This window comes from Acanthochromis polyacanthus, chromosome 9 (assembly GCF_021347895.1).
Source record: "Acanthochromis polyacanthus isolate Apoly-LR-REF ecotype Palm Island chromosome 9, KAUST_Apoly_ChrSc, whole genome shotgun sequence".
Lineage (NCBI taxonomy): Eukaryota > Metazoa > Chordata > Actinopteri > Pomacentridae > Acanthochromis > Acanthochromis polyacanthus.
The window spans coordinates 23,107,839-23,132,104 of record NC_067121.1 but is presented as its reverse complement, the minus strand read 5'-3'; the positions used below and the strand labels follow the sequence as shown (position 1 = coordinate 23,132,104).

At 41.6% G+C, this 24,266-nt stretch overlaps 1 protein-coding gene across 4 annotated transcripts in view; it reads left to right on the top strand.

Moving 5' to 3' along the window:
* LOC110964245 (phosphatase and actin regulator 1-like) overlaps positions 1-24,266 on the top strand; it is a 59,244-nt gene that overhangs the window by 29,499 nt on the left and 5,479 nt on the right. For all 4 annotated transcript variants that reach the window (XM_051952909.1, XM_022212926.2, XM_051952908.1 and 1 more), the window contains exons 2-8: positions 3,387-3,551; positions 12,340-12,420; positions 13,735-13,938; positions 14,449-14,794; positions 16,153-16,352; positions 17,965-18,121; positions 23,208-23,263. In XM_051952909.1, coding sequence (XP_051808869.1) covers positions 3,387-3,551; positions 12,340-12,420; positions 13,735-13,938; positions 14,449-14,794; positions 16,153-16,352; positions 17,965-18,121; positions 23,208-23,263 — 1,209 coding nt within the window. The remainder of the gene's footprint in view (positions 1-3,386; positions 3,552-12,339; positions 12,421-13,734; positions 13,939-14,448; positions 14,795-16,152; positions 16,353-17,964; positions 18,122-23,207; positions 23,264-24,266) is intronic.

The following is a 24,266-nucleotide window of genomic DNA, read 5'->3' as shown; positions in this document are numbered from 1 at the left end:
AGAATCCTGGTGTTTGTTTTGGCGTCAGGGAGATGATCGGCTCCCCCTGAAAACACCACAACATTTTAATGAGTTGGATACCTGCAAGAGAATTTCCACATTTGTTCCTTTTTTTTCCCCCTTTATACTCTTCAGACTGACTTCCCCTCTCCTCTGCCAAGATTGTAATGAACTGCATCATCACACAGTTTAAATATAGGCTTTCTGGTTCTGTGTTACCAGCCTGAAACTGGTTCAGTAGCAGAAAAAGAAATAGATTGGGCGCTATTAAATGCAGTGTTTGTGGATCACAAATGCAAAGAGACAGACAGACAGGCAGGCAGGCCTTTGGGTAAAGAAAGAGGTCTCATCTTCACAGAAGGCGCCTAAATCGCTTTGACAGGATTATTTTCAAAAGCAGGCTTCTTTTTCTCAACGCAATACATATTTTAGTAACGTGTAAAGGCTTTGTAGCCGCCTACAAAGGAGTGTTTGATGTTTTCATACAATTTCTAAGCTCTATTAAAGTTATTAAAAAGTGAGTCAACACCATCATTCTTTTAATCTTTTAATCAGTGCAGCAAACTGTCAGAGCTGGTCGTCTATTTGCCTTTATTGAGCCCGTGCACCTCTAATGAAGTAATCTGAATCTGTACTGGATTCAATTAGCATCGACTGCGGAGTTATTTATAGGGTGGCAAGGTGGCAAGATTGCTAAGATGATTGGCTCTGAGGCACCAGAGCACTGGAGTAATGGGTCCGTGGGACAGATTTCTGCACTGCATTACTGTCACATTATTTACCATGCTGTCCCACTGCCCCGAGGAGGTGGCCGGCCTGTAAAATGATACGTCTCTGTTGGCAAACATCGCGGATGTGAATGTGATGTAATTATTTCAAGACGAGCGCCTTGTGCTTTCCCTGGCAGTATGTTGTGGGTGACCACCTGATGCAATGTGTTGACACTGGCAACCGACATGACACGATGTGCCAGAGGTCATATCATACATCCAGACTCTAGACTCAAAACACTATTATGTTGTGGGTGCTGTTCTTCTTCTTCTATTCCCTGCTTTTATGCTCGCTACTTGAAAGCTCATGCCTGTTTTTGATATGCTGTGGTAAATCATATATACATAAAGATCTTTGTGTGATTTCTGTAGCTTGTTTTTAGGTTTTCTATGACCATATATCCTCACAGTTTGGAACGCAAGACTGTTATTTTTGCAAAGTTGCATGTGCAGATGGATTGCAAAAGCCTGCACATTTATCAAGCTACGGTAAAGTATTTTGACAAAGCTAAAGCAGAGATGATTGGCCACTCATCTGAAGCCATCACCTTACAATAAAATATAAAATGCACTGAGGAATCTATCTGTTTGTGTATATAACCAATAAAATGAGGACTCAGACAGGGATGTGTGCCGTCATCCGACCTGTTCTCTTTGTACACTGAAAATATCATGAGGAAAATCCAAAGCTTACCAGGAGTATCCATCAGAGGTTACTACATAAATATCATACGTTATGCAGATGACATGGTGCTAATAGCAATAGTGTGCATAACTAATACAGAGAGCCAACAACTAGGTCTGTCTTTAAACAAAAAGAAAGCAGAAGTAATGGTAATTTCAAAGAAAAATAGCATACCAGCCTGTAACATTAGACCAAGAACTACTGAAGTTGGTTCATCATTTCAAGTATCTCAGTTCATGGATGACATCAGATGGGGTTGTGAAACAGTTATCGGATACAGAATAGCAATGGCAAGAACAGCATTGATGAAAATGAAAAATATACTGACAAATAAGAAAATAGCGATTAGCATCCATATGAGGACTCTCAACTTTTACATCCTACCAGTTCTGATGTACGGATTTGAATAGTGGAACATAAATTATAAAATGTCAAACAAAATCACTGCCGCAGAGATGTGGTTGAGATGCCGACAGAATAAGCAATGAAGATGTTTTGAAATTACTAAAAACAAATTTCACACTATTGAACAAAATTAGGAAACGGCATGCAGCCTTTTTTTTTTTTTTGGACACATCGTAAGGAAAGCGATCCTGGAATATAATGTCACAACTGGAAAAATGAATGGGAAGAGAGGATGAGGCCGGCAGAGAATGAAAATATTAGACAAACTGACATCATGGCTACACATGGAACGGGCACCAGTCACAATTCAGAAAGCAAAAGATCAGATTAGATGGAGGGAAATGATCGCCTATGCTGAATGGCATAGAACTGGATTGATTGATCTTTATGGTTTTATAAGTTTGGTCTTTCTTTCTGAAGCTGCATTCCCCTCCAAACGTATTGGAACAGTGAGGCAAATTCCATTATTTTTGCTCATTTTCTGCTCTTGCAAGAGTGTTGCATTTGAGCAGTATGTCTATTCTGGTCAGTGAATGTTACTTTATTATGCCTCTGAGAGACTCCACTGATGTTTCTTCAAGACTGTGTTCATTAAGATTTTAAGTGAGGAGACCAGAAGAGCCCATGATGGTCTGGTTGCTGCCAGCATTGCTCATAGCTTTTAAAAAGATATTCGCAATCTGTATATTCAGTTTGAATGCCGTTTAATTATCTCCCTTTGGTTTTCTGATCGCATCGGTAAAGGTGCACCTTGGCGTTTAGTTTTATCTAAGCGGGGCCAATTGTAGCCCTTTGCATCCATTTCTTGGTGTAATGGTTTGTGTTTGAACAAAATGCTCAACATTCTTTGCTTTTGATATCAAAGAGTACTTAAAAGTCTTAAGGGCTGGGCCTTGTGAATATTTCATGAAGAGCAGAAAGATTCCTTCTTAATGAGGTGTTTATCAGTCTGTTTAGTGTGTTCTAGCAAGTCATGCCAACTGCTCCGTACGATGCAGCCTCAAACTGTTTAGACTCAGAGCGTATCCTGCGTAATGCAATGTGATATGCAGGTTTGTTTGTCCTCTTGTTCAGCCTCGTCCAGCTACTACAGAATTCAGGAGGCCACATGGCACAGATTCTCGCTGCTCTGATCATTGTAAGCAAAAATGTTTGCTGCTCCCACCACTAGCTCTCCTGCACGAAAGCTTACCAGAAAATCACCAGATCCTGTTTTTATTACTGCCCGGCAAAACTGCGTTTGCCGGAAGGTATTGTTTTCACCTGCATGGTCTTGCTTGCTTGCTTGCGGGGTTGTCTGTAACACTTTGGTTTCCGTGCGATAACTCCATAAAATATTGATGTAGCCTCACCATATTTGGTACACAGGTGTACCATAATAAGACACAGGTCAAGTTCGAATTTGGTGACCGTGACCTCATTTTCAAGGTCATAGGGGTCAGCTTTGTCACTGGGCGGTCCAAGTTTGGTAAAACTTCTTGTTTTTCCATTTCTTCTTCTTTTTTTTTTTTTTGGTTCCGTTACAGCTGAGGAGGTAGAGAGGCTGGCCGCCATGCGTTCCGAGTCCCTGGTCTCCGGCACCCACACTCCCCCCATCCATCGTAGGAGCAAGTTTGCTACTCTCGGTCGGCTCCTCAAGCCCTGGAAATGGAGGAAGAAGAAGAGCGAGAAGTTCAAGCAGACCTCTGCAGGTATGTTGCATTTTCTTCATAGATTATTTTAACGTGAGCACCACAAAAAAAGGTGCATAACAACCATGTAAAGGATGCACTGTGTTTGGTTTTCAAAGAAAGTCAATGTATATCCTTTGGTCAAAAGGCAATTTTATTAAATTTCTGTCTCCAGGGTGATTTGAAAATGCAGCAAATTGATTGAGCCAAAGTGCAGTGTTGGAGTCTCATGTTTTGAGGTCTTTTTACAGTTCCTTTGATCTCGCCGTCCAAGTTGTCAGGAGCGAGTGAAGGCCATGGTCTCTTCAGATGTGGCTGTATTTATTTTGCTTGGCTGGACAAGAGGAGGCACACTGTCAGACTGTATCTCATGGGTTGGAAGCAGAATTTTCGCCTTTGTAGAGGATGTGCCATTGCACATTAGACCCGAATCTGATCTGATCAGGACAGGATGTTCTGATTTAATAATTTTATTGAATTAACATTTTCCTGGTGTGAGTTTGCTGAATGATTCATTCTGTCTGACTCGTTCTTGTTTTTGTGGCTTCCATTTAAATCTCGATCCCGTTAGTCTCTTAATCACAATCATTAATGTGATGTCGCGTCTCCATCATTTGTCAGAGACTCTTTGGTTTATAATACCTTTCAGCTAAGCTTTGACTGTTCCCAGAGTGATGTTTGGCTCCAGTTCATGTTTCCGCCCTTCACACGGTCCCCTGGCTCTTCATTAGTCTCTCTGGACTCTGGTATTTATAGTTAGACATAAAAGTGCTGATGAAACATACTTTCAAGCTTTAGATCCTCGACTTTTTGCCGTTTTAATACAGTGCGTGCTTGATAAAACAATCACGCAGATTCTGTCAGTTCATCGGTACATTCATGTATGCCCGACGATAACAGCATCTCCCCTGTTGTGAAGGACGATCATCAAGAGCTGAGCAACAAAAGAAGCCTTTTTTTTTGTTACAGTGGAGCCGAGAGAAACGGCTCTATTCATTGCTTTTGTTACCCACTTGTTTTGTTTGCATAATGCCGCTGTCTCCAAATAATTCCGTTGCTACTATTGTTCTATTCGATCCTCTTTGAGGGCCGATTATAAGGGGCCATATCTAACCGGATTTGCCTCGTAGTTGAATTTCTGCGTGGTTATTGGCGGTATGCAGCGCCACAGTGGCTCCAGCGCTCGGACAGGTGCTTCAGCCAATGTGGTGCCTCTACAAATGTCCATACTCTGTCACATTCCTTTTAGCGTGAAGCGTGAACCCAACTCTTGCAGCAACATATAAGTGGAGCAGGGAGTTCGCTTCTGCAGCAAGCAGTGGATGGAAAAAAAAAAATCACGTGTTAGTTAGGGCAGTAAATTCAAATGGCAGGAAGTGTCGCAGGGATTTGGAACTCTAGCAGCAAAGTGAACAAGACTTCTATAGAGGTTTAAAGCTGTGCTAATCATTGGCTCACATGTCCATGTACGTATGACGTGTTTCTCATAGTGACAGAGCCACAAAACTCCCTTCAGCTATCCAGAGATTTGTTTTTTTTATTTTTTAAGCTCATTGTTTGGGGTTTATGGCTGCCACCTTATTGTTTTGGTTTGCTCATCATCCTCTTTTCCAGCCACAGAAAGCTGCCTGTTCACTGCAAAAAAAAAAAAAAAAAAAAAAAAAGAAAAATCTCTCCAGCCACTGAACCAAACACAGTTAGCTGGAGAGTGAATATTGGAATTTTGTCAGGATAGAAACACGACTCCCAGTGAATGCTAATGTTCAGAGTCTGCAGTTTGTGTAAAATTAGCACATTTCAGAGCTTTCAGCCTTATAAACCCGTAACATTTCTGTATGAAGTTCATTTTTAGGATGTTAATGATTCACAGTACAGATTTCTTTACTTCGGTTGTTCACCGACACTCGATGAGAGCCAAAGTTACCCCAATTGTAAAACCTTTGCATGTCAGTTAACTGTACATTTTGGTTTTAGGATTATATTTGCAGTATTATGCAAATTAAAAAGTTATCTTTGCTGGTATGCGCTACTATTCAACAGTTTGGGGTCACTTAGAATTGTGCTTATTTTTGAAAGAAAAGTCTTTTTTTTTTTCAATGAAGAGAACATTAAATTAATCATAAATATAGTCTAGACATTGTTAATGTGGTAAATGACTAGTTTAGCTGGAAATGGCTGATTTTTAATGGAATATCTCCATAGGGGTACAGAGGAACATTTCCAGCAACCATCACTCCTGTGTTCTAATGCTACATTGTGTTAGCTAATGGTGTTGAAAGGCTAACTGATGATTAGAAAAGCCTTGTGCAATTATGTTAGCACATGAATAAAAAGGTGAGTTATGAGTGGGTGACCCAAAAACTTTTGAATAGTACTGTAAATCCTGCGTTCTGTTTGAGCTGACACAGACTGGTATTATAGACTATTTAGGCAAACTGAACTTTCTCAAAGATGACCTCAAACTTTTGAACGCCAGTTTAACTGTCTAAACATCCACTGCATCCTGTTGTTGTTGTTGGATAAGAGACTATTTTCCTTTTTGTGGTTTGAAAAGCATCAGGCCTGAATCCATTGCCGTGCATGAAACGCTAACAACTGTTTGAAATGGAGGTTTGATTTTGAGAAGGCATGCTTAATGAAGTTTATAACTCTGAGCAAAAAAGGAGAAAAATAAGATGTAAAAGATGAGTAAAACTTATTCCTTGAGAAAAAAAGAAACCTTTTGTAACTGTCTATGAGACCGGAAAGATAGCCCTGTGCAGTCATATTTAAACTTGTAGTCATCTTTTAAATGTTTTTTTTTTTTTTATGAAATCTGAGTTTAGAGAAAGAACGCTCAGCTTATCTCCTCAAGAGAACTGTATTGACTCCATCTGACCTCTTGCCTCATTACAAATCTGTGTATTTAAAGCCAAACGTTGTGCGTACCGTTGTTTATTTGCCTTAAATTAATTAGTCAATGCCAAGTTGACAGCCTATTTATGGCCATCCCGAATGCGTAGAATGAGCTGACCTAATTTTAACAGCTCGAAGAAAGCTGCTGCCACACACTTTGACAAGTTCTAAACTTAGTTTGTTGTGTTAATGGTTTGTCAGTTGGCAGCTTGAGTTTGCATTTGAAGTCTCTGAGACGTCTTACTGGTCATTTGTCAGCCTGTTGCCGAAGCAGTCGGGGAGAAATGTGCTCTGCGGTTGCACTTTGCATCCATCTCATTAAAGACAAAGTTGATGTTAAGTGTGTATTCGTGATTCCTGCTGCCCTGCTCTAATCTTGGCCCTAAATGCTTCCCGTCTCTGCGGTTGTCTCTGATACCTTGCTGTTGATTATGTCTCCTGTGTCGGTGGGGAGCAGAGCAGCCACTGGGCTTGCAGATGCTGCCATGGATAATTGGACGCTGAGCACAGTGGAGGATTATGAATGTGTTGTGATAATAAAGCAAATGAAGGGCAGCTCTGGGGGACTGTACTCTTCACCTCAGGAAGGAAGGAAGGAAGGAAGGAAGGAGGGAGGGCCTGACAGTTGGATGTCTTCTTGTGCTCGCTACATTTTCATAGCCAGCTCGTATCAGGAAGAGATCTCAGTAAGCAGAGATGTATCAAAAGAGAACGTCATCTGATGCTGTCTTGGCATCTATTTTTAATCTAATTAGCAGACCTTGCTCTGAACCACAGCCATCCCAGTGAATTCTAGAGAGTGTAAATGGCAGTTTTCAAACCTGTCCATTGATTATGTACAGCATGACAGAAAAAGCAGAAGTCCTATCACAAGCCTGCCGTGTCCTTCTAGGTGTCAAGGTCTCGATTAGCCATACCCAAAGCTTCTGACGCATGAGCCTTAACGCTTGAGCTCCTCATTGATAAAAGACCCCATGAAAGTTTTAATACAGTTTTTGTGAGGCTCAGGCTGAGAGAATTGCTTCAGTAAAAGACTCCACTTTGAGCCACTGAGCCTCAGGGTTGGAAGGATGTGTTCTGACTATCTGGGTCACTTCGCAGTGGAATTTTTTTTTCTAAAAAATTAAGTGTAGTGTTCTCAGATCAATAGAGGCTGGACTCAGATATGCCAGTTTCATTTAATATGCTCTCAGCTGAGCCTGCCCAATGAGTGTCTCATCTTCTCATCTTGGTGCAGATTGAATGTCTGGACTGTTGGACCATGACACTACTCGGGCCATGGTAGACATTTAAAGTAGATGTTGGTTAATAGTCAAGGTGATTTAGAGGACACTTGAGGATTTCTGTAGTCTTATATGGAATACCGCATTGTGCTCTTTGGCACTGAAAGACCTACAGGAAAGTTTGTCTTGGTGTTTTAATTTGTGTGCTTCAGCCGCTCACTGAAGTTACCCAGCAGTGGTCGACGTCACGGCAACTGACAGGTGGTGATTCACCGTTCTCGAGTCAATAATTCTCAGCATCAAAGTCAGATTTTTGGTACAAGAGCCATTTTTCTTCATCTGCTTTGAATGCCTTTTTGTGCATGATCCTCATACGACCCTCCTGATGAAACGAACACGAAACTCCCGTTCTGGCACGCTAATAGTATAATCGTTAAATATTTAGCGAAGTTGTTTTTTTTAGCAAGTCTTGCCCATGTTTCATCTTATTACTTCATGCTCAGCTAGTGTGGGACACGTGTCCTCTCCAATTTGACCAATTTTCTTTTGTTTTTATGAGCACACACTGTTGTCTGTCCAATCTGAAGACATGACATTCTCATTAGGGCTTTTGAGTTAATGGTATTGCATAACTGGGCACATCCCTTGGCATCACAGTTATGTCATAAAGCTTTGAGTAATTACTTTTCATTTTGGATGAAACGGCAGTATAATCCCTGAACATATTACAGCACTGCCAGTCGAGTGACGACCTTTTGGCCCTGGGTTTCCCCGCTCTGGCAAAGAGCTGATGAACATTTGTTCAGTCAGATGAGAGAATAAAAACATAAACATTCCTTTAAAAGTTAATTTTAGGCCTTTTGCTGGCTTTATTAGACAGGTTAGTAGTAGGCAGAAGAAAGGAGGTGGACCTGCAGAATTGAAGGAAAATGGGGAATATAAACAGAATACAAAGAAACATATATATTAAAAATCTGTCTTTTGTAATCATATCAAGCAAATCTGACTAAAATTATTCACTTTTTTGTGACTTATTTTTGTTTTTAAATGGTGTAATTTCCAAAAGAGGATGTAAAAATGAAAATCTCTTTAGATGATCGTGGTAGTTTTTTGGAAATCAATTGCCAAGATGCAGTGATTGTATTTTTGATTATAGTCCCTGAGTAATACAAGGTCCACTACTCTTATTGTCGAGAGAAACCCTGACATATTCAGAAGTGTTGAAAATTGAAATGACGGTTTGAATGCACACGAATGTCAAATGCGTTACAGCTCACTTCCTCCCAACGCCCATGAGAATGAGCTCCGCTTTCAGTCAGGAAAAATCGTCCATGTTGATTCTGGGTCAGCTCTTTGATAAGTCTATTTACTATCCCCTTGATACACTTGACCTAATGTTAAATTTGTTCCCTCTGGGGGGAAACATCACTTTCTGATGAAACTGCCAGCATTAGCATCCAAAATAGCATGTCGAAAATGGCACAATTTCTTTTGATTTCACACTGTCTTCAATTTCCCACCTCCTAGGGCTCTCATGGAGATGACTCTGTGCTTGACATACTGCTAGTATTTCGATCACGTCTTTTTCCCAGGGAGGAAAAAAAAAAAAGACATTTCGCTGCCTAACTAATTCTTGGCTTAGAGCTGATCTCAAACAGCTTCTCTTGGAGAACTTTTGAAGTATGGAATGATATTGAACATCTGGTATCCTGGAGGAACCTCATAATGGAGCATAGTGTTCAATAATAACATGCTTTTCTGTGGTAGCTTCTAACACTGAAGGACAGAGGATCTAAAATTGTGCCCCACAGGCTTTCCAGTCTTCTGTGTGTGTGACTTTCATTTGTGTTTTAATTTTGGACTCTCGGCATTTGGTTTTAAATCTGCTGTGTTGTGACTGAGGGCAAGGAAAGGAGAGGTTAAGCCGACATTATTCTCCCGATTCTACTTGAAAGGATGTATTAGCATTGAACACATCATTCTCAAAAGAAGAGGGAGGGACAGCACTCCTGGGTCATATGTAAAGCACACATGGCAGAATGTGTGATCTTCCTCATAAGCGGGAGTCACAAGAGGCCTGCAGGGAGGTTCCAGCTCTGCGTGCTCAAGTGTTGTTACTCATCCTCATTTGACATTCCTAATTGGTTTCCATGCAGGGCTAGATTTTGCAATAACGAACGTGATGTTTAACTGCTTTCGTTCAGCCTCCTGATATCAGCTCTTAAGTGGCTCAACTTTTGAAACCTAAAAATAGCAGCAAATGGTAGCTGTGGGACATGCCGTCTTGTGCATAATGTATTACTATGAGGAGGGAAGTGTTGCTGGAATATCTCATTTATCCTTTATCTTTGTGAATCAGTGCTCTGCTTTTTAGCTTGAGCTGTTCACCGCTTGGCTGATTATCTTTACAGCACAAATTTAGGGTTGAATACCGCTGTTTGGTCTGATAAGAGATGAAAGTCACAATGAAAGATAGCACATCACATATAAGCACTCAAGTAATAACAAGGAAACTCTAGAAATGTGTATGCTTGGGCTGATCAGGCACATTTGGTTTTCAGAGTTTTGGTAATACATCTTATAAAAGGAGTGTGACCCCAGAAAGTTCCTGGAGTGCCATTGTGAGAGTTCATTCACTGCTTTGCCCAGCTATCGCTAGAGTCTTTGCTGCTCCGATCATCTGCGAAAATCCAGAAAATCCACTAAAAGCCATGGCTCATGATAGTGGAACTATTTGCTTTGCCTGGGAACGTTTGCTACTCACTGGAGATCTGCTCACGGCTTTTAGCAATGAATTAGAAATCCTATGCTTTTTCTTTCTTTTAGTGCAGCGCTTCCCAAACATCTCAATCCAAAGCCCCACATATCAGCTCGAACAGATTCACGTTTAAATTTCATTTCCATGTGACAAGCTGTGATGTCATATGACAGCGTGTTCAGTGCATTTCTTCCTTTTGCCTACCTAGTTAAAATTCACTTTTATGTAAGGCTTGCAAGGACAAACAAACAAGATAAAGGTAAAGAAGGTTGCAGGCATTTTAATGTTGCTTCTGCTGCTGCTGCTGCTGTGATGAGAGCACCACCCACAAGTCTGAATCCACTGGCAGGCAATATTTTTGTCTCGTTTTCTTGCATACCAGGGGTGCGAGAGCCACATCGCTTTTATGTGATGTCAGAAAGGCAAAGTACCACAGTGAATGCTACCAATTACCTGGATTTTTTTCTTTGCTTCTTTACTGCACTGTATTGATAATGCGATGAAATCCTCTTCTCATTTTATCCCATTTTGTTAGAAAGCTGGATTGCAATATCTGTCTTCCATTGAAAACAACACAACCTGTCTGTTGTGGTGTTTAGTGGGATTTTAGCTTTATTGGTCAGCTCACATTCATTAGTCTCAAACTGTGTTGAGGTTTTTCTTTGAGCCTTTTTTTTTTTTTTTTAACCAGAGGCTTGTTCCATAAAGCAGCTTCACCAAATAAACCAGGCTTTTTTGAGCTAGTCTGACTTACTGTGAGGTTATTTTAGTGAGGTTATTTTAGTTCTATAAAGACAATTCATGCTGGAAACTTATGCTGAGAGAAACAAACCTGAGGGCCTGTTCCAAAAAGCATACAAAACTACCACACCAACCTCAATTTGAGGGTAAACCGGTCACATCAACGTCACGCAGTCAGGCTAATTTGACACAGTTTCAAGCAGTCGGAGTGATGTCTTTCCCACTGGGTGAATATTAAAAGAACTGTGGTTTAGCAACAGCTCAGTCTGATGGTTAAACAGCATAAGATTCCAGAGTCACTGAGTTTGAACTATGTTGAATCTGAAATAACCTAAATTAAAGTCAGAGCTGAAACAAGCTTGGCTTATTACTCTGCCAAGGAAAGCGGCGGAGTTATGTGACAATCAGCGTATGTTTGTCCATCTGTTTGTCTGTCTGTTCGCAATATTACTCAAAAACGGTCAAACGGATTTGGATGAAATTTTCAGGGGAAATGACACAAAGACCAAGTGATCAGACTTTGTCGGTGATGCAGCTTATAGTCTGGATCCACGGATTTGGTAAAGATTCCTGTATCATTGTGAAATGGCGACACAGCATCACTGTAACCATGACAACAAGTGAACACTATGTCAGCTGCCTGCTGACGATCACATGATTGCGATCCTACTAAAAATCGACCGCTGCAGACTTATCGGGACTTATCCGTCTGAAATGATACGAGGGGTAGGGGGTGTTTCTGAGTCCCATTAATTCCCGCCGCCCGCTACATATTTAGCTCGCATGATTCGGTATCCGTACACAACATACACATGCATAACACACGCCTGTGCTCACCGCAAGGTAATTTTTTATTAAAGATTTCATCCGTTGGAACTACCACAATGACTGAGCAGCTTTGGCAGAGTACTGCGCTCTCTGAGTGCTTTTCTTGTTTGGTGAAGTTGTTAATGGAACAAGCCCCAGGTCATTCCTTTAATTTGCTCCTCTGATTTACTATTTCTTCTTTTTTTAACATGGTTAATGTAAATGTGACTGTTTTTTTTTTTTTTCATTCTAGTTGAACACCCATGTTGGTAAATGGTGATTTAGTGAACGGGTTAACCAGGGTTAAACGGCTGCATGATACTTTGATGGATGACAACTTGCAATCTTAAAATATCTTTAACATTCTGCTTCTTTACACTATCAGCTTTGGAGAGGAAGATGTCAGTGCGACAGAGCAGAGATGAGCTTATCAAGAGAGGAGTGCTGAAGGAGATCTTTGAAAAAGGTGAGCTGGTTTCATGCAGTTACACTCTGATTTATCCGAGCTGGAAACTGTCTCAGATTTAAGTAGAAACTACAGGAGGGAAAGACGTGGGGCGCTAAATTGGACAGTCTTCAGTTATTCATCTCCTCATTAATCAGTAGTCTCTGATGTGCACTCTTCAAGATTTGGCAACGGGTATCTAGAGATATAATCTTTCATTATAGAAATTCTGTAGCGTTTTTAAACTCTTTTGATCTTGATTTGACGTGCCTTAGTCATCCCACATTCAAAGCTTGAGAGTATATCTGACAGCAGGGTGCTATGTGCCGCGGGGCATCAAAAACAAAGTTGGAGAAGCTGAGAAAAGTCCACTGACTCTTGCCAAGATGTAAAGACAGCAAATAAAGAAATATGGGGCCTTTTTATAAGATATATTTTTATTGTTTCACAAAGCTTTTTGGACAAAGTTCAAATGTAAAAAGACTCCTTGATGTCAAAGATAAGACAGATCTGTTTCAAACTAAGAACGGATAAAAATAGAATGTGTATTCATTGAATCTAAGGTTTGAAGTCATGCACATCCGAGATGCAAATGCTGTCTGCCTCAGTCAGCTGTCAAAATGATAAAATGAATAGGCGCCTTCCATATTTCTGCACGTTGTCTGTGCCACTCCTTAGATATTAATGAGGCCAGATGTGCTTAATTCTCCATGCTGCAGAGTCCAGCATCTCAGTGACTAAACCTCAACATCATGTACATGTATCATCCCTGAAGGATATATTTCAAAATAAAGGCCTTTAAATGGCCCATGCATTTGACAGCATGTTAAATTTCAACAATTTATGACTTTAGTATCTTAAGTTAGTAACACAAAATTGTGAAAAACAAGCTCCCTAGGAAGACTTCATGTATGTTAAAAAGTCCTGTAAGGCTGAGTTTTCTTCTTTTTTTTTATGGGCTGCTCAGCCTAAATGACATTTGGGAATGGGGGAAGCTCACGGCATCAGTACATTGTTGGTCAGAATATGTGAGCAGTGTTGCGATTTGTACTGTCAGCTTTAAAATGTGATCATGCAAAAACCATCAAATGGCTCAGAACTGTGAAAGAATTAAAAAGCAGACGTTCTGTCAAACTGCTCGTCTGCCACCATTCCACAGTCTGGTGCGTGCTGATAGAAAGCTCTCGGGTTGTTACACAGTCTTACTCCCCATTGTCTCAAAAACACCCCGAGTTCATTTTAAACTTTGAAAAGTCTTTTTGGGAAGCGCCTTTCATGTTCACTCAGACGTTTTCGGCGCTTGTCAGCTTGTTTGTTTCTTCCGTCTTGTTTTAGCAACTGTTGAATTCCGATCTTCGATGGACGGCGCCATCTGCACTCAGGAGCCCTCTATGAAGTCATCCATGGTCCTGCCCACCAAGAAATCTGTCACCTTTCCAGGTGATCATCAGGACACACCTGCCAAGCCACCGCTTTACCACAAGCAGCCTCCTGCTCTCCCTCCAAAGCCTTTCTCTAGGATCCCAAACCATAGCACAGGTCAGTTGTCTTAACTAATGAACAGCTGCAGGTTCAGCTGGCCTCTCCATGCACTGTGTTTTTTTTTTTCCTTGATCTCTCTCCAAACTAATCTACACTCTTTACTGTAACTTGGTTTCTCTTTATTTATTGCTCTGCGCAGTCCTGGGTTTTGCTGCATTCCCTGAAACTAAAATTCGCATGTAGATTCTGAGTATTTGATGGATGAACCGTGACCGCTTTCGCTTCAATCTGTACCTGTGCTACCGCACATGTGCAGAGGATTATAGTAGTCTCATTAAATTCCCCTGCGGTTCGGTCAGCTGGGCTCTCTCTGTCATTGTCAATCTGTCAGTAGAGGGAAGTGGCATTACCCTGGCCTAATTCCCACCACTGTGCACTGACGTCGGAGCCATATCTGATCATCTATGAGCTCTCTTTATCTGTCTGCACCAACAAACTGCGGGAGATGCTATATGCTTACGTGAACCCACCGTGAATATTTCCCCTTTCTGTCCTCCCTCTCTCTAGATTCTTGCCAGCCAATGAAGTTGCCCTGCATGCCCGGGGGAAAGCACTCTCCACCTCTGCCGCCCAAGAAAGTGATGATTTGCGTGCCTCCAGGGGGGCTGGACTCCTCCTCCTCCCCGTCTCCGTCCCCCAATCCCCTCAGCAATCTCTCCCAGAAGTGTGCCCCTCCCCAGGGCCTGCCGCCCCACCACGGCACCCTGCTGCCCTCCCAGCTCGCCGGCCTCTCCGCTCTCCACCAGAGCCACGGTCACCCACTCCAGCTCCAGTATGGCAGCTTGCATGCCCCCAGTCGGATCATCGAGGAGCTCAATAAAACCCTGGCGCTCTCCATGCAGAGGTTTGAAAGGTTAGTAGCTATCAGCGCTCAGGTCATTGAATCTGATTGTGTGAAGGCAGACAGGGATTATGGATCTGTTCTCGATCTGTCTGTCTGCACATCTCGCATAATATCTTGCTTGGATTATGACTCAATTTCGATGATATATGTGTATTTCTGAAATTACACAGATAGATGTTATGTAACAGACCTATAGCTTAGTACAGATTTCCCAAAGGGTGTGCTGGTGATGACATTATTTACCTTTTATTTGATTAGTCATGGAGCTAAAATGAAACTCTTGCTATTAAAAGCTGCTGCTGAAACGGCACTAATCATGCAAAGGTGTAATAGAATAGAGCAGCCTGTTTGTTAGCTTGTATCCCTGGTGGCTGCTGGTTGTCCACTGCTTTCAAGCATATTCTGGTGTTATTGAGGTTGCATCCTGCCAGCTCTAGCACTGCTATACAGGTCTAAATCAGCACACTGCCTCACAGGGCAGCATGGCCTAATTTTTAAGTAAATGTGTGTATGTGTGGGCACAGGCGCGTGGAGTAGGCGTCCCTCCAGCAGTTGGCCTGACATAACATGACCAGCTGCTCTTTAGAAGAGCCGCGCTTCTTCTTGTTTAGAGAAAAGGGACACGGTAGCGGATTGCACATTATATAACCTCTTACATTAGGATCTCTTTTTCACCAGAGCTATTTGGGCAGGGATAAGGAAGTAGTGGTCCTGACATCGCACACAATTAGTCTGAAAGCTAGAAATGGTTACGTAACATCGTAAGAAGCTTCGACTTAGACTGTTATTAATCAATCTATCAAATATCTCTCCACGTGCTCGTGGCTAATGAAAGTGAAGTTTATTTTTGTCACATTGTTTTTGAATCATTCAAGCCGTGCAATCGGTTACTCTTCTCTTCCTCTGTGTGGCTCAGAGAATTGCATGACATTGCGTAGGACTGCACAGAATTGCACTTATTTTGTGTTCGAGCTCCTCTTTTTTGCTCCAGTTTCATTCAGCTGGAGCTATATGCCTCCTCTCCCTTTGTACTTGGATTAAAAACCCACTGAGATATCAGTCTGTTCTCTACCAGAAGCCAAAGGTTCGTCTATTGTTTTAAACCACTTCCATTGTCTGGTTGGAGAAGCTTTGCCAGCGTTATTGTTTCCATAATACTGTTTAAATTTCTAAATGTTTAAAACTTTGCTGAAAGATGATTTATATGAAATCTGATCTTTTCCTCATTTAAACTAGAGTTTTGCCTTTAGGGGGTGCTCAAGCTTCCTTTTAGAAGGCCAAACAGTTTGGCCATAGACATTACCTACTGAAATAATAATAAGATTTGGGTGAAAACCTTCAAACCTAACTGCATTTCTTTCCACCAGTTCTGCTCTGCACGGCGGTGGTCAGTGTGCTCCATTGGAGAGAAGAGAAGTGCCGTCTGTGATCATCGACTATGAGGACGATAAGGAGAACATGCCCAACGAGTCCGACTACGAAGATCTGCCCAGCATGTATAAAGACGAGGACGATGATGTGGATGACGATGAGGATGATGACGAAGATGACGACTCCATATTTACAAGTAAGTGGCAGCAGTCACAGTGACACCGAGGAGTGAAAATATTCAAATTGCAAAAACACTGGCTCCAGAAACACATTAACAGACACCTAAACACTCTCCACTTTACCGTAACTGTCTAATGTTAGGCTGCCATTTTGATGAATAATGCTATCATGATTATCAGACAGCCATGGGTGTTTTTTAACTTTCTGAACCCTAAGCAGCTCCTGTCACATTCTGACTCACTGTGGGGTCACTTTTCACTGCGATGTGGAATCCAATAATGCAACCACAGTTAGAAGTAGAGGGGATACTAAAATGTCTTCTATATAATGTAACAAAGTTAAAATGCGATAAATCAACAAAAATGGAAAAACAACAGTTGAATTTATTTTACAAAAATGGATAAAACCTTTTCCAAAGTGCTCACAGATGTTCCAAGTACTGAAGAAAGACAAACTCTACAAACTGTAAATATTTTATTACTTACATTTTTAATCTGTTTCTGTCGATGTCTCCTATCTACTCTGTGTAAACACAGGCTGCAGTTAATCCCAGTTCACTCATAAAGTTCCACAGAAATGAATCACTAATGGCTGCACTACGGATGACAGAATTTAATTTATTTCATTTTTTTAACAGAATCTTGCCGGAGCAAACTGATTTGAAGTTAAGATTTGATCAAACTAAAAATCCAATGAATCTTTTGGTTATTACAGTTTCTTGCTCTGAGAAATTCTATCATTCTGGTGATTTCTGTGTGTCTCTTGGTGATTCATAGGGTTAAGAAGGGTTTACAATCCTTCGAATTTTATTATTTTGTAAGAAAAGATGAAGACAGGATGTTAGAGAGTAGCAAAGAGAAAGAACAGAGTTTGCCCCAACGGAGACTCTGTCTTTGTCTATTTTGTCGGTCAGCTCCTGTTCACAGGAACAGTGACATGTTTGGTTGAGCGATCAGAATCGACAGCGCTGCTATTTTCACCCAAAGGCTCTTGGAACTGAGCTAAACTGACCTTCAAATCAGGGACAAAATTAGGTTCACAGAAGCCTATCCAGCATCATGCTGTCACCCAACACTTTCATGCACCTCCATTTGGCAGAACTGCTGAACTGCAGAATGGTTTGTGTTTTTTTTGGCACATTAGTGTTTCTAAAGGTTGTGATTGGTCATGTGTGATGGAACTGCTCAATATGCCACATCAAAGCTTTAAGGCTCCTTGGAAGTATGAGTAATTCTTAAAGGTGTAGGAAACTTGATGTAGAATCTTGCTGTTTTTTATCCAAATCTGTCCATGTGATATATTGTACAAAGCCTGTGCAATTACAGAAAACATCAAGGTACAGTTATAGATTGCTTTAGTTTAAAATATCAGTGTCAAATTCATGAAAGAAAAACAACAGTCTAAATATTTACTAATTTGCAAGCTTAAAGTTGTTTCATTTTTTATATAAATGTAATATTTTGAAGATTATTCTTGATATTTAAGTGCAAGATATAAACCATTTTGAAACAATCAGGAGAGAGGAAAATACAATAGAAAAGCTAAAACCCATCTTATTGAAGTAGAATTAGATGTGCAGTCATTTCCTGCAGCTCCTCTCACATTTTGCTCATGGTGTTTGGGTTTAGGTACCTTGGCTCAGAAGGTGCTAAGAAAAGATTCGTTGGCCATCAAGCTGAGTAACCGTCCATCCAAAAGAGAGCTGGAGGAGAAAAACATCCTGCCCATGCAGACAGATGAGGAGCGACTGGAGTCTAGGCAGCAGATAGGCACCAAACTCACCAGGTGAGACACATCCACACATGCATTTTTAAACCTGAATACATTTATGATACACGCGCAATTTCTGGGCCAAATATTTTCAGTGAACGTGCTCGATGCCGCTGTAACCAACTCAAACGGCGGCTGTTGGGCAGCAGCACCGGCTCCTCTCAGCCAAACCCAGCGTTTTGTCATACTTTGGGCTGACAATGCTCAGTATCCTGGCTGATAGAACTGTGATTCAGTCCCAAGCTGATGTGAGCTTTTTTTTTTTTTTACATTTTATTATTGAAACGCTTTCATGTCCTTCCATTTTTTCCGTCTCAACATCCGATAAGGATAAATGCTTTATCTTGTTCAAATGAGTCTCTGAAAATGGAGTTGACCTAATTTCAGTGATGCATCAACCCCCCCTTCTCCTTTCCTTCTCTTGTCTTCTCTCTAGTGTGCTCTCTCTCTCTCTCTCGCTCTCTCTCTCTCTCTTCTTTCTTCCTCCTGCCTGACTTCCTCCCTCGCTCACTGAATCACCACGGTGATGCATGTGCCAAACTATCTCCACCCGACTCCTCCACACAGCAGCACCACGCAGTCCATTTCATACCAGCAGTTTACACACACACGCACACAATACTGGCGCAGTATGTACAAATCATAGCGATTTGAATGTGGAGGTCACAAATGTGAATGCTAGTAACTGAACAGATCAAACAACATAATGTTTTTCCCCAGTAGATAACAGGTCTCATCTGATTTCAATCTGTGACTAAATGAAAGCGACGTAATGATGTACAGAGAGGAGAAAACACCAACAAGCCAGTGGTGAATCCAAAAATGGAAGCCTGTATTGTCTAATAGCATAGGAGTTGGAGGAAACGTGACTGTAAGGGACTGATAGAGTATTATCTAGAGACACTGGCACAGAAGTCACTGTTCCCCACTGCGACTGGAACACAGCGTGTGCTCCCAGAAGGCCTGCCTGCTTAGTTGTCATGTTCCCAAAAAGCTCTGTGACAGTGTCCTTTGCACAGTGTCATCTAATGCACACCTCCCAGTTACGCTCTGTTTTTAACCCGCGGCATTGTTGTCCTGCAAAGTCACTGCTTGTGCCAGGCCAATCTGAATTGATCACGATAATGCTAAACTAGGACGTGCTGACCTCAACTTAGTTCTGTCGACCTGATTTACTGGCAAAAACCCTGGATAGTGAAGGAAAGTGTTTCAGTTTTTACCCCTGAGAAGGTTGCCCTTGATTTTTGCACACTTTAACATCTTCTATGCATTTTACATAAGATTCATTTTGTGCCACCTAAAATGAGAGAGAGTCAGATATGAGGACTGATAGCACTCTTGTGTCAGTTAAATATGAAGTTAAAGCCAGGATTTGTTTTTCTTCTGGTGTTTAACATCAAAATGACATTAAAATGAGCATTCATTTCGAGGTATGGCTCTGGACACCAATATTCACTCTCTTTGAAGCCGTTTTGGGCTCCACCAACCACTGAAAATACATCTAGGTCTTCAGAAGCTCATGTTTTTGTGTTTACCATCTAGTTGTTGTCCATTAGCTGTTTGGTGCTGGGCAGACACTGTGCAGTGGGTTTGCATGAGTTCTTTTTCTCAGAAAACTGCAAATGAGATAAACATAAGAATAACAATGAACCAAAACAGTGAAATTATGGGGCAATAACCAAAGCCGTAAATTATGTGATGCTAAAGTGCTCCAGAGAGCTGAGAGATGCTGTAAAGTTAGATTTTTAGTCTGCCAAGGAGCGTGACGGAGTTATGTGGCAATTGGCGTATGATTGTCTGTCTGTTTGTCTGTTAGCAACATTGCTCAAAAACAGAATAACGGATTTGGATGAAATTTTCAGGGAAAGTCGGAAATGACACAAGGACCAAGTGATTAGATTGTGGCAGTGATGCGGCTTACAGTCTGGATCCACTGATTTGTTAAAAATTGCCAGATAGCGGCACTGCGATCCTACTAAAAATTGCTGCGGAATTATCGAGACTTACCCGTCTTAATTCATACAAAGAACAGTTGATTAAATTGTGGGAGTGTTTCTGAGTCTCATAAATTCCCACCGCCGCTACATATTTAGGTCACACAATTTGGTATCAAAACATAACGTACACATGCATAACACACGGCTGTGTTCAGTGCAAGGTCATTTTTTATTAAAGATTTCCTCCATCGGAAATGATACGACTGAGCAGCTTTGGTGGAGTACTGCGCTCTCTGAGTGCTTTTCTTGTAATGATAGTGACGCCTTGACTCTGCACACAGTGGTTTGGTCCATTGTTATTTTTAAAATATTGATTAGTGCAGCCTTAAACACAGTATTCCAAGGTAGCAGTTACTTTATCAAGGTCTGTATAACTAACTGTCATCTCATTATACTCATTTTTGCTATTCCTCACTTAGGTCTTACAGATATTTTTCTCGGATTATTTGTCATTGTTTTGGGTGTTTGTTGATTTTCACTGACATAATTCTGACATAATGCTCAGACTATGCAGAGAGGAGCACAGCTCAGTTTCCCAACCAACTTTTCCTAAACAATAAATTTCAAATGGGAGAAGAAATGACACAAAATAATATGAGACAAGTTTGTCTGAGCCCAGACATAACTCTGCATACAGCAGTTTATTAGACTGAGCAGTTCCAGATGGCTGTCAGATGGAGACAGTTATTGATTTCGTGCCTACAGATAGGTCTACTGCTGCGTCCCGACACACTGCTGCAATCAGAGTCCCCATCTGAATGTATTTCGGATAACCGTTGGTTAAATGAAAGCTCGACGTGCCTGACTGTCCTGTTCCACGTGTCTTTGTGTAAATGTGCGCAGTAGATTTGTAATGAAACCTTTCAGTTGGCATTTGAAGGTGTCATAATCACATTTGCCTTATTCAGCACCGGATGAGAGCTGACTCTCGAGGAATTTCTGGCTCTCGCCTTATTCCTGCGCTGCTGCAGTGTTTTATCCTCGTGTCATTCAATGAGAAGAAGGAGGGATTGGTGATCAAGGCTCTCTGAAGTTTAAGGAAGTTTACCTGTCAAGTTGTCAGGAGGAATAAGATGCAAACTTTTCATCAATGCAAAGAACAGCTTAGAGCTGTGTTGCTCATTAACAACTTAAGAAAGAATTAAAATTCCAAAAATCTGTATTTAATCCAGTTTGGGGCAAAGACACTGTGCTTTACTCTGAACAACAGCATTATCAAGTATAAAAGTTCTGTGAGCCAAAATGCCAAAGAAATAACCTTGCTGGGGAGTTGCTGTCGAAGCACGAATGTGAATGCAGTTCATAATGTAGAGAAGAAAAGAAAAACTAAGCAGCTTTACCTGAACTATATTCACCAAGCACTTTATTAGGAACCATACTAATAATGTGAAGGGCCTCGCTTGGCTCTAAGAACAGCCTCAGTCCTTTTGTTGCAAGAGTTTTACAAGATGTTGGAAACATTCCTCAGTGATTCTGCACCATGTTGACATGATTACATCATATAACTTGTGCAGATTTGTTGACTGCACATAAATTCTGTAGATCTCCTGTAGGTGTTCTGTTGGAGCTGAGTTTTGCTTTGCAACACCGTGCGTTATCATGCTGGAAGTAGCCATTACAAGAGAAGTAAATTGTCACCAGAGAAGGATTCACATGGTCTGCAGCGATGCACAGATGAGCTGTGGCATTCAGACAATGATTGATTGGTATTAAAGGGGAACTTCGTTTTTTTTCAACCTGGGGTCTGTTTCCATACGTAATTTCATACATGTGAGTGATGGAGAAACGAATTTTCAACATAGCTCCAGTATTTAGCCAGGCAGGCAGCTTAGCAGCTCAGCTAGCAGCTCGGCTAGCGAAAAGTATGGGGCAGCTTGCCCCCCCCCCCGCGTCAAAGTCCGCCCTAACGTGCTTTTTTCCCACACTGACCGGCTCAGATAGTCTCAATGAGTGTCCCACAACATACTAGAGATGAGAAGTGAATGAAAACCTCAACATTACCTGGCGACTGCTCTTTGTTGTGGTCTGTATCCCAATCTCAGGACACTAGAAATCAACTCTCGTTCCGAAATCGCGCGATAGCGATAGCTCGCGCCAAAACACCGGTTTTGGCGCGAGCTATCGCGCGATTAGCTGAGCTGCTAAGCTGCCTGCCTGGCTAAATACTGGAGCTATGTCGAAAATTCATTTCTCCATCACTCGCATGTATGAAATGACATATGGAAACAGACCCCAGGTTGAAAAAAACCCGAAGTTCCCCTTTAAGGTGCCCAAAGTGTGCCAAAAAAACATTTCTCTATACAACACCACCACCACCAGCCTGGAGGATTGACACTAGGCAGGTTGGGTCCATGGATTCATGCTGCTGATTCTGTTGACCGTACCATCTGCGTGCCTCAGCAGAAATTGAAATTCAGCAGATCCGGCTACATTTTCCAGCCCTCAACTGTCCAGTTTCGGTGAGCCAGTGCCCACTGCAGCCTCAGATGTCTGTTGTTGGCTGACAGGAATGGACCCCAACTTGGTGTTCTGCTGTTGTGGACCATCCGTCTCAACATGTTCTGAGATGAATTTCTGCTCATCGCAGCTGTTAAAAATGGTTATCTGAGGTACAGCAGCCTCACTTCCAGCTTTAACCAGGCTGGCCATTCTTCACTGGCCTCTTATCAACAGGGCATTTGTCTCTGTAGAAGTGCAGGGGTAATTTTGTTTTCCTTTTGCACCAGTCTGAGGTAACTAACTGTTGTCCGTGAAAATGAACAGTTTCAAACGGCCCATCTGGCGCCGACAATCGGATTTCCTGGGGTCACATTTTCTCCTCATTCTGACACTCAATGCAAGCAAAAACTGAAGAATTCTGTATTGTTTTCTGCATTATAATGTTGCCTCGTGATTCCTAATAAACTTATTTCTAAGTGTGTATGTTGCTGTTTGAATAACCACTGAAATGTTTGCACAGATTTTCTTTAGAAACATTTACGGCTGCAAAGTTATTGTAGAGTAGGTTGATGTGGATGGATTAGAACTGGTTTTCTTCATATTGCTTTTATGTTGCCTTGCTAACCTCTTGACTTTGCTGACAATAGATGTGTGTTTCTCATCAGGCGCTTGAGTCAGAGACCCACAGCAGAGGAGCTCGAACAAAGGAACATCCTGAAACGTGAGTGTCTTGTGTATTTACCATTATTGCTAAGCTGCAAAAGCGGATTCCTGAATGTGAAGAGTTCAACAAGAATGTCACTTTAACACCGCATTGTAGCATGAGCCCATATTTGTAGCAGCCCTTTGTGCATGCAGACTTCATGTAGTGCAGCCTGGTGATTCAGGAGACCTAGTTATGTGAGAGCTAGTGGCATACATCTCTCCCTTTATTCCTCCTTGGTCTGCTGTTTCATGTGAGGCAGGCAGGCAACAGGGCTCCCCTAGGAATCGTGTCTAGAGAGACTGGATTCTTAGCTCAAACACATGCAGTATCAGAGAGAAGCAGTTCTGTTGCCTGGGACTCTGCGGCTCTCACATCAAAGGCTGATTTACCAGCAGTTCCTGCTTTCCCAGAGGCTCTTGCATGATTGGCAGAGTACGGCAGGCAAACACAAAGTCTAAGAATTCATGAGTGACAAGTCACGTCCTTCGCGTCTCTCATGCATATACAGTACCAAGGTTAAACAAACAGGACTTGCTTTTAGAGAAAGGCGCCATCTAGAATGCAAAACTGCAAGTAGCACGAGAGATATAGTACATGTTCAGCACAGTGCAAATACAGTTTGACAGGTGAAGCTGTTGCAAACAGAAGCAGTGTCCTCGTATAGCTCTTGTTGCTCCCTTAACTCGCTCCTCTGAGGTTTTTGTCTCTGTAATTGAGTCCAAATCAACAGTGCAACACACAGATGAATGCAGACACCCATGCAAATGTGATCAGCGTTTTATTTCCCCCCATAAGAGAAGTGCATTTTTTTCCTCAAATGAATTAATCATGTGATCATAAACATAGACCCAAAAGACCCAGGATACCTTGAAAGGAACAAAGAAATCATTCTCTCCCAGTACTCAACCCTAATAGCATTAAACAGCCCATAATTGAAACTATTTTAAGCTTTGACAAACTTAGTTTAGTGTGAATCTAGTGAGCCACATTATGCAAATAGTGTGTTTGTTACCCTTTC